General features: G+C 39.6%; 1 protein-coding gene across 1 annotated transcript in view; it reads left to right on the top strand.

Moving 5' to 3' along the window:
• Positions 1-15,389, top strand: part of LOC121914142 (putative short-chain dehydrogenase/reductase family 42E member 2) — a 25,761-nt gene extending 10,372 nt beyond the window's left edge. Inside the window, exons 3-13 of the mRNA XM_042437234.1 lie at positions 2,553-2,910; positions 5,247-5,342; positions 6,101-6,161; positions 7,901-8,019; positions 8,133-8,208; positions 8,832-8,914; positions 9,452-9,589; positions 10,047-10,112; positions 11,061-11,124; positions 12,562-12,635; positions 14,101-15,389. Of these exons, the coding sequence (XP_042293168.1) occupies positions 2,553-2,910; positions 5,247-5,342; positions 6,101-6,161; positions 7,901-8,019; positions 8,133-8,208; positions 8,832-8,914; positions 9,452-9,589; positions 10,047-10,112; positions 11,061-11,124; positions 12,562-12,635; positions 14,101-14,235 (1,270 nt within the window). The 3' untranslated portion in view covers positions 14,236-15,389. The remainder of the gene's footprint in view (positions 1-2,552; positions 2,911-5,246; positions 5,343-6,100; positions 6,162-7,900; positions 8,020-8,132; positions 8,209-8,831; positions 8,915-9,451; positions 9,590-10,046; positions 10,113-11,060; positions 11,125-12,561; positions 12,636-14,100) is intronic.
• Positions 15,390-15,632: the final 243 nt, after the last annotated feature.

Raw genomic sequence — 15,632 nt, 5'->3', positions numbered from 1 at the left:
ATGAAGCCTTCCCTAAAGGTCTGCTGTCTAAAAAAAACATATATTAAAGGAAAAAGAAAACTGCATTTATTTTAGTTGATTTTATCATTCCTTGAGTTCCGTTTTTGTTGGAGGGAGGACCAGAATAGAAACCCAAGCAATTAAATAAGCATCTAATTATTGTGCAATGCTTTAAAAATTATTTTGTAGTTAACGTTTTTAATAGTATATTTAATGCTTTAAAAACTGGGGTTTTTTTTAAACATTTGTACCGTAAATTGTTTTAGACGCGGGCTTCACTTCCACGGCTTTCAGCATACGCTGAAGGTGTGGGAGAATGTAATGAATGGCGCACGCAGCTTTGGCGCATGCATTGCACGCGTCCCATTATTTTCAATGGGGCGCAAGCATAGGCAATTTACCCCTGACACGGAAATTTCCCCCATTTTACCTTTGCTTTAACTTCAAGCTTATTTCATGTTAACAGTGACGCTGTGTGATAAACGTCCTGCATTTGTGGGGGTTTTCAAATTTAAAGCTCATTTAAATCCTGTTTCTCTTCAGAATTTTCCATCTGTGATAAGGTCCTTAGTTAAGATCTCTAACTGCTGCAAGCACTCTCTCAAATGTGAATGTTGATGCCATCATCCATATTGAGAACCAATATACTATTAGCAGTTGAGACTAGTATACAATTAGCAATGATCATTAGCTTCCTCCAATATTTTCAGCCCCACCGTTATCTTGGTTTGGGTCTATTGCACACATGCATGGCCCCTCTTTTCCCTGCTATGGTTGCGTTGTCAGTTGTATGCCTTCTTGATGACTGTGTTCTTTCTTGTTATTGTTTATGCTTCATCCTTTATTTTGCTCATGGCTACAGGTGTGTACATCTAAGCAGATAATTTTGTCTGAGTAAGAATCAACACTTCTTGATCCTCCCTTGCAACACTGCAATATTTGTGCAGACAAGGATGACAAATTGTTGCCAATGAGAGGAGTAGTGTCTACTCAACTGTTAAAGGTTCCACAAGAGGCCGAGGTGCCACAACAAACAACACTTCCCAGAATTCCAAAGCACTGAGCCATGGCAGTTAAAGTGTTGCCAAACCAGATTATTTCCACAGTGTGGATGCAGCCCAGGTCTCACTGTATTAATTGGGACTTACTTCTGAGAAGACATGATTGAATTGCACATAAGCCACACTTGAAACCAAAATAAGGGAACCGTGGTCTGTGGTCCGCATGCAGCTACAATCACGTTCTTCCACTTTATAGGACAACCCACACCTTTGAGAAACCTAGGTGAAAATTTATACCCAAAATGCTGCAAAACTGCACCAAAATGCAGGGGTTTTGTCCTTAGCTCCCCCAACCAAAAAAGAAATATTGCCTGAAAATTAGGCCAAAATGGAAACCAGAAGTAACTGTTAATCTGGATTGCCAATAAGTTGTGTGCACAGTGCTACTTGCAGTAAAACCTTAAAACGGATCTCGCCTCTGGTCCAGTTGCCCACCCAAGTTAGTCCTTTAGAAACCAATGGGATTTTAGTATGGGTGGTTCAGACAAATAGTCCTTAGCTTTACTAATCGAAAGAGACATTGTGCAACTATTCCATCTTTCCCTGGGATTTTTTGTGCCATTATTAAAAAGACAAAAGAAGAACTAAGAAATCACAATACAGATACACCTCAGTTCAAAATAGTTGTTATGCCTTGCTGGGCAATTACCTCTTTAATAGAAATATAAAATATCATATGTCATAAATTATCATAAAAATGAAGAGCAATTCGTCAGGTTGCAGCACACTTTTGATTCAAAACTAACAATATGCACAAGTGAAAGGAAACAGTCCGGTGAGGTAAGCCTTGCATAAGTAAACATATTTTGAAGCTGCTAGAGACCACTTGAAAGTTGGCCAAACTTAGTCCCCCATCCTTATCCCATCCATGACATCGACTGCACAAAAGGCTTTCATAACGTAGCGCTGGTCCTGTCATTGAAGCAGCGTTGCATTAATGTGAACTTCCGTTAATGCAAAGTGCCAGGTAATGCCACTTCAATGGCGGGACAGTGATGGGACAATGACAGGATATGTGCTATGTCATTTGAAAGGCTTTCACATGATTGCTGTCACTCGTGTTTTCTAGATAGGATAATGTTCGGATAAGCAAGACGTCCCGTCCCCCCCCCTGTAATAATCTCCTGTGTTTTTCCCTCCACCTTCCTTCCCTATCCTAATGCCAATGTAACTAAAAGACTTTCAACTAGACAGAGAATGATGAAGAATGGGTACTTTATAAAAAGGAGCTTCGTTGTCAGATAACTGAAATATGCCTGTAGTGTTACAAATAGAAGATGTCATCTGGATTCACCCATTAAATTTTGTGAATGAGGGAGGGAAATTGTGTAATAAAAGCCTCATCATCTGAAGCACTCAAGTTGTGACTGTCATCCTCTGCTGATTTGAATGCATGACTAAGCCACAACTAACAGCCTAAGTGAAGGTTTTGCCAAAAAAAACAACACCCTTTTTAACTAGCTGTCATTCATTCCTGTATCTTTTATATAGGCTGATTTTCAAAGAGATAAGGATGCATGGAGGCTTGGAATACAACAGCGCTGGCAAAACTGTGCACAGCCTCAAGGAACAGATTGGACCAGTTCTGAAAATGCTTCCTCAACCGGGAGAAGTGATGAGAACCAATTCCAATGGAGTTTTGCCCTACTGCAGCCAGGCATCTGAATGTGGACTTAGTGGGCACGCCGGACCGTTGTGTAAAAGACCAGCTAAGGTTTTGATCACCGGAGGTGCGGGCTGTTTTGGGTACCACCTGGGCTGTGCCCTCATCAGCGAAGGTGTCTGTGTCATTTTGTTTGACAGACAAAAGCCTAGATGGGAGATTCCCAAGAAAGCAGTCTTTATCCAGGTATGATTCACACTGTGCTTTCCTTCTTTCTTTCTTTCTTTCTTTCTTTCTTTCTCCCGTACTCCCTCTCTCTCTTCTTCTCCTTCTATATGCCTTTCGGGTAGTTTATAGATATAAAAACTCAATGAAACAAATAAAAAGCAGAACCAAAACAAACCAATCAGCCCAAACAGTCTCAAAATATTAATGTTAATATTAATATTTATAATATTAATACTATTTATAATATTAATATTAATTTTAATACAATGTTTAATGTTAATGGCCAACAGTCAAACCTATGTAATTAAAAGAATTCAAGGATAAAAAAAATGCTGGAAGATGTAAGAAGTAAAAGAGAACTGGGTCTTAAGTCTTTTAGGGGTTTAAAACTTAGTACCAACACTTTAAGGACATTGTCACACAATCTCTGTTCTCGCTGTAATTGCGCTAATGAATTAAAATGGAAACTACCAATTTGATATCAGCCATTACTGCACATCCTCACAGTTGTGCGACCGGGCTACTTATTATTATTATTATTATTATTATTATTATTATTAAATTATTGACATCTGGAACCTAGTGCTAAAAACATATTCAAGATTTTTGAGTGCAGGAGTATCTGTTAAGTCACCCAAACTCAATGTGGTTCACAGTCTTAACAATTCAAATCCTGTTGCCCAAAGCTTATTGATAACTTCAAGATTCAAACATTCATTGTGGCATTTAATGTAGCATAAGCTTTCATAGGACCTTTATGACACTAGATAAATCTCGCTCCGAAACGGGATTTTAGAAGTAGAAGAAATTTTCAAATGTGGCTTCCGATATGATCAGTGAGTTTTTACACCAGCTCCCCAGCATGGTTTATTTTAACCCAGTATAAAATGTGCCTAATGAAGGACAAATAAATTAAACCTGCCAGAGTGCAGATTTATTCAACCTGTATTCAACTCAGCCTGAGATTTGAGTCGAAAGAATGTCTTGAGACTGACGTCCAAAACACACTGCACAAATAATCCAATCTGAGACCACTTTAACTGCCCTGGCTCAGTGCTAGGGAATCCTGGGGATTGTAGTTCACTGCGGCACCAGAGCTCTCTGACAGAGAAGGCTAAATGTCTCACACAACCAGCGTTGCCAATTTCCGGGAATTCCCCGGAATCCAGGGAATTTAATTAATTTATTTCAAGGGATTTTGACTGAATATTCCGGTAAATATTAGGGAATTCCAGGTATTTTGGTAAAACATTCTGGGGAATATCGTTGAGGCTTGTTGGCAACACTGCATGCAACTACACTTCCCAGGAGTCCCTAGCATTGAGCCAGGGCTGTCAAAGCGGTCTATTTCTGCGGTGTGTTTTGGACCAGTGTCTACTTGCAGACCTTGCATCTGCAACATCTTGCCTGACTTTTGGACTTTTCTGTTTCTTTCCCTTCTGCTTTTTCATCATCACCTAATCTGCTGAAATGTTCTAGACTTTTGTGCCATTTTGGTTGGTTCTAGTGAAGGTCTTGGCGAGCTGTACATGTCATTTTTGTTTTTATCTCAAGGTGGAACAGCTGTATCTGTTTGTTGGATAATCTTGAAACTGCTGGTGCTGCTAAATTCCTGGGATGTGGTGATCTAGTGATAAGAAAGTAGTACAGACTGAAATTCCCAGATGAACTGTAAAGAAATTTCTCACTCCAGTCTCCCTTTGAAGCCACCTTGTTCCACAACTTTAAAGGCAATGGTACAGCATCCCTGGAGGATGAAATAATCTCTCACTGTTTTGTTTGTATTTTAATATTGCCATTTCAGATGTCAGATTAGTTTCTGGTTAATATTTTGCGTAACTTTAACTCCACTATCAACTTGACTTTGCAAGACAGGTTCAGTTTCTTGGTACTAGAGTAAAACTATGTACATAATGAACAGGCACCTTGAAAGCACATATGTGCAAAGTTTGGTAGCTAGATATGTTGGATCTGGAATGATATTCCTAATGGCTAGTAGCTCGTATTTGTGAGGAATTCTGATGTAAAGGACTTCAATTTCAATTGTAGCTAGGATTGTATTTTGTGAGAGAACACAAGTGGAATGTGGTTTCCCCAAGATGTCAGTGATATCTCAGAAACTGAGTCCATTAAGATGGCTATATCAGTGGAGATGGAAGTGATGTCTCACACAGTGCAATGCCCAAGACTGCCTGGTTTGGGTATTTTATGTATTTTTGTTTCCATTTTATGTCTGTGCAGTTTGCACATCTCCAGAAAATTTAAGCTTTCGCTTGTCTTCTTCCTTTTGTGTGTGTGTTTTTTGCTTTGTATGTTCCTCATGACACAATTAATATTATTGCTATGATTTACAGGGTGATGTGAGAGATGACAAGGCAGTGTTCAGAGCTTGTGAAGGAGTGGACTGTGTGTTCCATGCAGCATCATATGGCATGTCAGGATCAGAGCAGGTAAGTTGACATCTATCTGTGGCTCTTAGTAGATAGACCAGGAAAGAACAGGCTGAGCCCTTGCTATTCTGGCTTGAGTGCTCACCTTGGTCAGGTCCCAGTTGGCACCCAGAGTTTGGTATTTATACGCCCGTCTCTGGGCCGACCTGGGGACCCACTCCTTACCTTTTTGCCCCATTGCTTCTACTGAGAAGCCCCCTGTGACCACATCCGATGCAGAAATGAGTTGCTTAGCTGCACCCATGTGGCCAGACACGCCATTGCTACATCAGACATGGCAATGAGGGGCTTCCCAGTAGGAGCAATGGCACAGAAAGGTAAGGAGCTCATGCAGGGCATTTAAACAGCTGGGTGTGCGACAACAAACCAGGAATCAAACTGACCAGTGTTAAGGGCTGTTTACCCTGGGAGTGGACTGGGTCCACTGAATCCAGTGGATCTGGCCCAATCCTGGGCCTGAGGTTTTGGTCTGCATTATCTAAACACAACAATGTGAGGCCGGGGAGAAGACGAGTTTTTTGGCCTGTGCGGACAGCCTTTTAGTGAGTCCCAAAGAAGCGTCTAGTTTCTTTTCAGAATGTAGCCACAGTCGGACCAAACGCATCTGAGGAAGTAGACTTTGTCTACGAAAGCTCATGCCCCAACTTCTTCCTTTCAGTTAGTCTCAAAGGTGCTACAAGATCTCTCTACATACTCTTTCCTTACACTGTTATTATGATGAGTGAATAACTGTCACTTAATTGTTTCTTTGCTTCCAGTTAGAAAAGAAAGAAGAGATTGAGTCAATAAATGTTGGAGGAACAAAGGTTGTCATTGATGGTAGGTAGTATATTAGTGGATTGTCTTATAAGCATTTATCTGTGTGATCTTCTCAAGGTCCCAATGGGCTACTGTAGGATTTTCTCCTGCCAAACCCTTCTGTACCTAGATGTTCAGATTAGAACCAGCATAGGCTGTACCCTGTCAGTACTCTATATGACTGGTGCAGCCACAGGTTTCCTGTATTTGTCCTAAAGCAATTTATATTGTAGCATACTGTATTATGGTATACCCTGTGCATCTTCATCACAGGCCCAGTAGTTGTTGCACATACCCCATTGTGCAAAGCTACAGATGTATCATGGACAACTTGATCAACATTTATCAATTACTTAGATGAAAGAATAGGGAGCATGCTTATCAGATTTGCAGATGACACCAAATCAGGAGGAGTAGCTAATATCTCAGAGGACAGGATCAAAATTCAAAATGACCTAAATAGATTAGAAAGCTGGGCCAAATCTAATAAAATAAATTTCAGCACAGAGAAATGTAAAGTACTTCACTGGGGGGGGGGGAATGAAAGCATAGATATTTGATGGCGGACACTTGGCTTAATGAGACTTATATGTTTGAAAGGGATCTAGGAGTCCTAGTAGACCACAAGCTGAACATGAGTCAACAGTGTGGCAGCTAAAAAGGCCAATGCGATTCTAGGCTGTATCAATAAAAGTATAGTGCCTAAATCAAGGGAAGTAATAGTGCCACTGTATTCTGCTTTGGTCAGGCCCCACCTGGAATATTGTGTCCAGTTCTGGGCACCACAATTCAAAAAGGACATTGAGAAACTAGAGCTATGTGTCCAAAGGGAGGCAACTAAAATGGTGAATGGTCTAGAAACCATGCCCTATTATGCCATGGGGAACAATTTAGGGAACTGGGTATGTTTAGCCTAGAGAAGAGATGGTGAAGAGGTGATATGATAACCTTGTTTAAATATTTGAAGGGATGTCATATTGAGGAGGGAGCAAGCGTGTTTTCTGCTGCTCCAGAGACTAGAACCCAGAGCAAAGGAAGCAAGCTCCAGGAAAAGAGATTCCACCTCAACATTAGGAGGACCTTCCTGACAGTAAGGGATGTTTGACAGTGGAACACAGTCCTCCCTCGGAGTGTAGTGGAGTTTCCTTTCCTGGAGGTCTTTAAACAGAGGTTGGGTGGCATCTGTCAGGGATGCTTTGACTGAGAGTTCCTGCATGGCAGGAGTTAGATTGGATGGCCCTTGTGTTCTCTTCCAACTCTAGGATTCTATGATTCTATGTCTACAGAGTCATGTACAGTACTCTCATTAGGTGGTGGCAATGTTTTCCTTTTCATAGTGTGGTTAATTGTACTTCTTTTTTTGCTTCCCAGTGTATTTTTTCATTTATGCTTTTCTACAAACCTAAAAGCAAGTGTCATCAGGGTTTTTTTCTGAGTCTAATTCTCCCTTTAAAAAAAAGATACAGACACATTATGTTTTGGATCTAGATTTACTCATCGCCTGGAAACGTTATCCTAATACAGGAGTGGAATATTTGTAATTAGACAATTAAAACAGTGGTAAATTGGTAATTAGACCATTAAAATAAAAGGGATCATGAATTGCACTGATATAAGGAAATTTAATATCCATTTGCAATTCAAATAATCAAAATTTAAATTTTCTTATAAGCACAGAAAATTGCTAATATTCAGCCTCCTTAAATGTTTTTTTCCTTTTTTTTAACTGTTTATTTTACAATATTTATGTCTCAATTCAGTTTGCCAAAAAAGAAGTATTTCCAGATTGATATATACCAGTTCGGTGAGTGTTGTATTTGGTGGAAACCCGATTGAAGATGGAGATGAGGAAACAGTGCCATATTTCCCTCTAGAGAAGGTATTTGGGAGACAGATACATAGCAGGGTTTCTAAAGAGATATTCTTTCTAGATGTTGAAGCAAGACGTACCAGAAGACTGACTTCCGTTGTGGTGTATTTCTTTATTTTTAGCAGACTAACCATTATTCCAGAACCAAAGCAATTGCAGATCAAATGGTACTAGCTGCTAATGGAACGCTGCTTAAAGGTATGTTCAAAGCTGTATTTTCTTATATCATGGAACAGGGTTTGTCTTATAGTTAAAGTCTATTAGAAGTAGCTTCAAATGCCTTTCTTTATTTTATTTACATTTTATTAAAAATCAAATCAAATTTGAGAGTTTCCTTCACCATGAAGCTTCTAGACCAGGGGTGGGCAACACACATACATATACACCCCACAAGAACTTAGAATCATAGGATCATAGAATTGGAAGAGCCCACAAGGGGCATAGAGTCCAACTCCATGCCATGCAGGAACTCACAATGCTTTAATTATGCTTTGCTAACACTGGCTCTTTAGTCCTGGCCACGCACATCTGTGGCGAACGTCTATTATTTCTGGATCAAGCTTTTCTGTTTTTTCTACTGAAAGCCTGCATTTCTGAACTAAAGTGTTTCTATACATGACAGTCGGAGACAATCGATGGTGTTTAGTTGGGAACACAAGCGAGACACAACTGGTTGATGATGGTGGGAAAGGAACACCAGACAAACCTCTGACCTGAATGCTGCATTTTTATGCACTTGCTGTTGTTTTCAGCTTAAGGGAGCTATCATTGTTTGTGTTACTTTGTCATATGAAATTATCACATCATTACCTCTCTCCTAGGAGGTGGTAAACTACGAACATGCGTTCTTCGCCCACCAGGCATCTATGGGCCAGAAGAGCAGAGACACCTTCCACGTGTCGTTGTATGTATTTGTTTCTGAACTGTGGGGATTACATTGTACAAAGTCAGTGACTGTCTTGGCTGGTGACGCTGTAGTCCAAAAATAACTTTTCCAAGCTTTGCATTAAATTCTTAATCTGGACCTTTCTCAATAGAGGAAACTGACTGTGAAAAGAGTGTAGTCTACTCTTTAATAGAAACAGTTCTCTGAAACAAAATCCTTTACGCTTGACCTTTGGCTTTTTCTCTAGCTACCTTGTTTTATTTTCTGATTATGTGCTTATGCATTTATGGTTAAGATAAAAAGATGTGCAAGAATTGGACGGATAATCTTGTTTCTGATTAATCACAATCTTGTTGTTTATTTCCATTAAAACAACATCTTGTTGTTTGTTTCCAAATTAAAATATTGAAAAGTATCCGACAGATAAGAGGAAGAAATGTTGCAGATCAGCAGCTTCTGGACTTTTGGTCTGAGGCTTTGTATCCATTTGCAATTTTTTGTGTGTGTCAGTCTATTTAGTATAAAGTTGTTTCATGCTTATTCTCTTTTTCACAGGAGAACATCCAGAGAAGAATCCTGTGTTTCAGATCTGGGGATTCAAACACACTGATGAACTGGGTTCATACTTCTAATCTTGTACAGGGTCACCTCTTAGCTGCTAAGGCTCTAACAGCTGACAAAGAATATGTGGCTGTAAGTAAAACCACTTTCATTCTTGCACTCCGATTGCTCAGTGCTAAAAACATGGCTAACCATTCCCCTTTGGCTTTTAATTCCATCAGCCAAAACCCACAGCAGGTGGTTTTCTTATAGTACTGAATCGTGTGAATATTGTATATCTTGGCATACACAACGGAGAAGAGGCTGGAAACAGCTATCCTCAAACGGGTGATTTCCACAAATCTTTGCTGTCAATTCCATCTTCTCAATATTATTATTATTATTATTATTATTATTATTATTATTATTATGCTTTATTTATATAGCACTGTAGTTTTATATACAGTGTGGCCAGTGCTTGCTGAGATTATGTTGAAGGCTGTAGTCTAACACATTCTGGAGAGACAGGGCTAAGGAAAGCTGATGCAGAAGATCAATGCATGTTGTTGATTGTAGTTATTTTTTCCCCTTCCTCTTGGTTGTTTTGCAGAGTGGCCAGGCATATTATATACATGATGGAGAGAAAGTCAATTTTTTTGAATGGATTACACCATTGGTATGAGCATTTAAATTTTCTTTTTACCTTGAGAAAAACATAGTAAATGTTCAAAGAAAACAAAGGGTATAATGAGGACAAAAGTCCGGTTCAGACTGCCGATTTGCAAGTCCTGCAGCCAAAATTAGGGTTCGGGAGAACAGAGCAACCGCACACTACCAAATACTAGTATGCGCTGGCGGTGCCATCATGGCTCGGCCCGTCCACATGGGGACCGCCAGGATGATGCACGCGCCACACAGCATGCAGACATTGCTCGCAGGAAGTGGCGTCATGGCGGTGCCCTTTCCACTTTACAGTGCCGCAAAAAAGAAGCTGCTCTAGGCAGATTTATTTTCATTGGCACATCTTTGCCGCACTGTCAAGCCCCTAAGTTTAACAACTAAGACTTTTTATTACATCAAAAGTTTTGATGAATGATAATGCCTGTCAGGTGTATGATTATCTTGAATTTCAAATATATTTAGATACACATGGATAGGGACCAAACTATAGGGAATGATGTCAGAAATGCAGAAGGTACTGGTAGTGGGACTAATAATTCAATGAACTGTTATTAAATTTTTGTTGTTGTTATTATTATTGCCGAGAACCAAGATGTCTTGGCACTAAGAAAGTCATTAATATATGTGTTACAATACAAAACTGTGTGCATGTGAGAGAGCAATAAGAAAGTAAACACAAATACCTTAAAGATATTCACCTTAAACCAGCAACAAGCTGCCTTCCCTATTCATAGCGAGTCTGGGTGGATATTTCATTATCTGTCACTTCAGTTTATGTCAGATCTTTCCTCCATTGAACTCAGGGTGCGTTCTTCTTTTTCCTTTTAAAACCAGTGACAATTCCTGGGAAACAGTAGGCAATATATTATTATTATATTATTATCTTAGGATTAAATAGCAAATGCTTTTACAGTATTTTGATGCCCTTTTCTGTCCTTCACAGTATGAAAAATTGGGATGCCAGAAGCCATGCATCTATCTTCCTAGATTTCTTATTTTGTCAGGAGGTAACAGAAGTCTTTATCTTTTAGTCCTATTTCTCTTACCTGAGTGAATCTGCATCCCTTTGGGGTACTGGGTTTTTTAAAAATCTCATTTCTTTACAATACAATACTAAAAATACATAAATCAAGAAAAGAGGAAAAATAAGAAGATAGAAAAAATGAAAGAGGAAGGAAGGAAGGAAGGAAGGATAACTTCCAATCTTCCTTTCAGTGGTTATACACTTAATTCCTCTCTATTTAACAAACAAGTACCCACCTTTTAATAGCTTACTCTTTCTATTAATCAAACCCCAATGTTACGAAATCATTTTCTTTTTATCACAAAAAGTCAATGAGGGCCCAGTCTTTAGGAATTATCACTAAACATTTCCAGTTAAAACAAACAGAATATGGTTAAATTTCTACCTCCTCTCAACTAAAACAATTTTACTACTCAGGGACATAGCTAGGATTTTAGGAAGGGGGGGGGGGGGCCCGGACAAAGTGCCCCCATTATAAGGGGGCTTGGGGGCGGCGGCACAGCAGCCCCCCCCATTTTTTTTTATAATGGGGGGGGGGGGCCGGAACCCAAGAACCCCCCCCCCCTTGGCTACATCCCTGTACTACTGTATTCATATACATTCTTCATACATTCATTCTTCCTTGGCACCCTTCATCTCCTCAAAGCTCTCCTTTAGCAACTCCTCTAAAAGTGCTTGTTCTGCTTCTTTTGTAATTTTCCCATTCTTCCATTAGTTATTATATTCAATTAATACAACGGTTACAGCAAGTACAACACAAATACAGCAATTAAAAGCGAAACAATCATGCAAACACCATAATTTCAGCAATGCTATCATGATGGCATCTTTTTTTCCTGCCTTCTCACAAAGGAGTAATTTCTTTAGCTCTCTATTTGCCACCCTTCAAAGTTTCCAGAAAACATTCAGATAAGAAACCCACAAAATCCTTTTGAAGTTGCTGTTCCCTTGTCTGTTGAGGTCTTTGCTAAATCATCTTTTATTGTTAAGCTTTTTGCTTTTAAAACAATCTCTAGTAAGGGGGCTTTGTTTTCTCTGTCCTTCATCAGCAAAAAGAAGGCAAACCCACTATCAAAACTGTGGATCTCTCTTCAAATTAGATTAAATTGTTAGATAATGGAGTGGTTAAGAAAGTGGCAGGTTTCAGCAGGTCAGTATCTTTAAAAAGGCTCACTTGAACTAGCCCAAGCCTGTGGAGTTTGCAATGTGATTCCTCTATCTTTCCCACCCAGAAATCCTAACCCTTTGAGATATCTATGAACATTTATTTGGCTCTTCTTTATTGTATGTGTTATGCAGCAGGGGATGAAACTGTCATCTATAGGATTATTATTGAGTGCCTCTACCTCTTATATATTTTCATGGTATTATCTTATATCTTGATATTCACCTTTGACTATCAACGTTCTCTCTTCTGCAGCCATCTTGCTTGAACATCTGCACCTGTTCCTTAAACCAGTTTTTAAATTTACACCTGTACTGACTAAAAATGAGGTAAACACTTGTATATACTTTTTTGGGGGGGTGGTGGAACATTTCCATGATGGCTTAAGGCACCATGGGTTTTACATAGAGAGGAGAATGAATGGTTGCTGTAGGACAGGTCACCTTAACTATCCCTATTTCAATGTGTGAACTGTTTTAAGCCCCAGTTGTGAGGTATAAAGTTAATAATAAGAGTAACAGTGGTAACACATTTAGCATGCTTCCATTCAACACCTATGTTCAGCAGCATCTCAGGAGCGGTGTCTGCTCATTTGGGCTCATTGAAGGTCTCCTGCCTTCTAACCAGACAAATTCATCTACTGATCGCTTTCATCTTTTGCTCCTAATCCATCTCTTTACCACAGAAATCAGATGTACAATACATCTAAAATAAATCTGTGGCCTATCAGCAACCTGGTGGCTTGGGTCAAGTTTCTCCCTTCTTTCTCATTTCTAGAGCAGACCTGGACTGGTGAAAGAGCTGAAAAAACACAACCCAAGAAATCATAACATACTATTGTGCATGTTTATTTTTAATGCCTAAAATGAACTGGGTTCATTTGCAAAAACTCATTCCTACCAAAGATTGGGGTGTCTTCCTCTCTGTCTTTGTGCCTCGCTCCTTGTTGCCTTTCATTTTTGCATGTTTCTGGTGATAATAGGAACATTGATCTTCCCTGCGAGGTGTTTCTTTTCAGAGGTGGAGGCACAAACATCCTATCATGGGTTGCTCCTCATCATCACTCTGATAGGCAAGAAGAAGGGAGAGAAGTAGAAAAAGAAGAAAGCCGCATGCTAGATGGGTGGACTCTATTATGGACGTCATGGGTATGACTTTGCAGGACCTAAGCAGAGTAGAGGAGGACAAGCCCTCATCCATAGGGTGGCCATGGATCGAAATCAACTCAAGGGCAGTTAACAACAGTAGGCTCAGGAATGGTTGGAGCCAAAATCCCCTTGAATGGGCCAGAGGTTAGGAGCACTGCCCTAAGCTACTCTGCTGTGCTCAGACATAGGACTTTATCACACGGACAAAATTGACAGGAGCATAGCAGGATGCTCCCATCACTATTGTGCAATTATGTGAAGATTATCAAACAGTGTCGCACGATGTTGCCATAATTCCGTCATTATCCCACAGAGAAAGAGTATTTCTAGCACCACTTTTCATTCATGGGACTTTCCCGCAATTGCGCAATAGTGACAGGAGCACCCCGCTATGCTCCCGTCACTTTTGGTGGTGTGAAAAAGTCCATTGTGATCCGACGTTCTGTGTCGAAGTAAGATTTATTCAGCTATCCCTTAGGGCAGCTCCTGTTATGTAGAATGGTGGTCCACATTATCCAGCCTTGTTTAAGAGGCAAAGGGGATTGAGAGCAGCACAGTCCCATGGAGTCCCTATTGAGACTGAAATCACCTTTACTGTCTACTCTCTGCTAAGTCACTGGGTTTTGTTTTATTTTTCCTTCCATAGGTACTCAGTGTCATTGTTACTCACACTTTTCGGATAGACAAGGCGTGTAAAGAGTTGGGTTACTATCCAAAGAAATTTACATTGGCTGATACAGTGGATCATTACCTGAAAACAAGACTCCAACATCAACTTTAGCCATTCTTCCTCATGATATTTCTTATATTTGACATATTTTCATTATTTTTGTCCTTTTTGTTTTTTGCTTTAACCATTTGAAGTATAATTTCCCTGTGTCTTTTTGTTGTGTGTTTGTGTTGGGTTTGTTTTTTTAAAAAGTACTGATTAATTTGTGAAGAATTAGCAAGGGCCTGGATTACTCCTTCATTTGTGATCAGATAGTGACATTATATAATTTTGAACTCTTCTGTGAAGTGCTGTTACTTGGGAATTCTCACCTTGCCACCATTTCTCTGTAAAAACAGCCTATAGAAGTAAGCTTGCTTCTTTTGCAATGAAGATGGAATTCTGAAATAGAGTCCATGGAGCAAATACATGCATTTTAGGGAGGGTTGCTGCACCTGCATCACATGTAAAACCAGAAATATGTTAGATTTCAGGTATGCTCCATCTACAAAGCTAAACAAAACTATTCCTTCCTCATCAATGTACAGGTATCAGAACCCTTTGATCCATAAGATATTTTATTCTACTGCAAGCATCTTCTTTTCCCAGTAATATAATCACCTGACTAGGAGAATTCATAGAAATACTACCAAAACCTTTGAATAGACCAACAACTGGTCTTTAGCCAAACCCCATAGAAGCAGTTCCATGCGTGTGCTATTTATTGTAAGTACTGGTGGAACGTGTTTTAAACATTATTGCAGTTTTATTTCTATCTCTGAGAGGAAGGCTCCTTCTCTATCCAACCTGGAACTGGATTTGTGAGTTGTTGGGTTTTTTTTGGGGGGTGGGTGGGTTCAAGAGTGGGAAGGAAAAAGAATTCATATTGATATTCATTAAAATATTTATAGCACCTTAGCACCTAACATATAGTACCCCCCCAACACACACACACCTTCTACCTCTTTGGGGTTCTTCCTTGCTATATAGCACTTTAGCTACCAGGTTTGAAGCTGCTTGCAAGCAGAGAGAGAGAGAGAGAGGCACATATATATATTACACTCAGAGTGTAGATACATAATTCATACACATCTTCGAATATACGCATAAAGATACCCATGCCTTGGAAATGTTAGGCACTATAAAAAAATTCAGTGAATATCAGTGTGAATTATATAGAGCCTATTTCAGCTATTTGTATCAGCACGTTATTTCTGAACAATAAACAACAGGAATTTATTTGTGTTGCATGAATATATTTATTTAATGTTCCTATACCATGTGTACTAATAATGACTGGAGACAATACAGTGTTTTGTTGTTACAGGTTCAAAAAGTGACCACAATCTCACAGCCCATAATCTCCTGTGAGGAGGTCAAACTTCATATGGATGACTGACCACACTGCAGGAAGAAAGCAGTTTGGCTCTGTGTTAACTGTCACGACCCTATCCTGTGGAATCCTGGGA

The sequence above is a fragment of the Sceloporus undulatus genome, chromosome 8 (genome assembly GCF_019175285.1).
Source record: "Sceloporus undulatus isolate JIND9_A2432 ecotype Alabama chromosome 8, SceUnd_v1.1, whole genome shotgun sequence".
Taxonomy (NCBI): domain Eukaryota; kingdom Metazoa; phylum Chordata; class Lepidosauria; order Squamata; family Phrynosomatidae; genus Sceloporus; species Sceloporus undulatus.
This window is presented reverse-complemented; position numbering and strand designations above follow the sequence as displayed.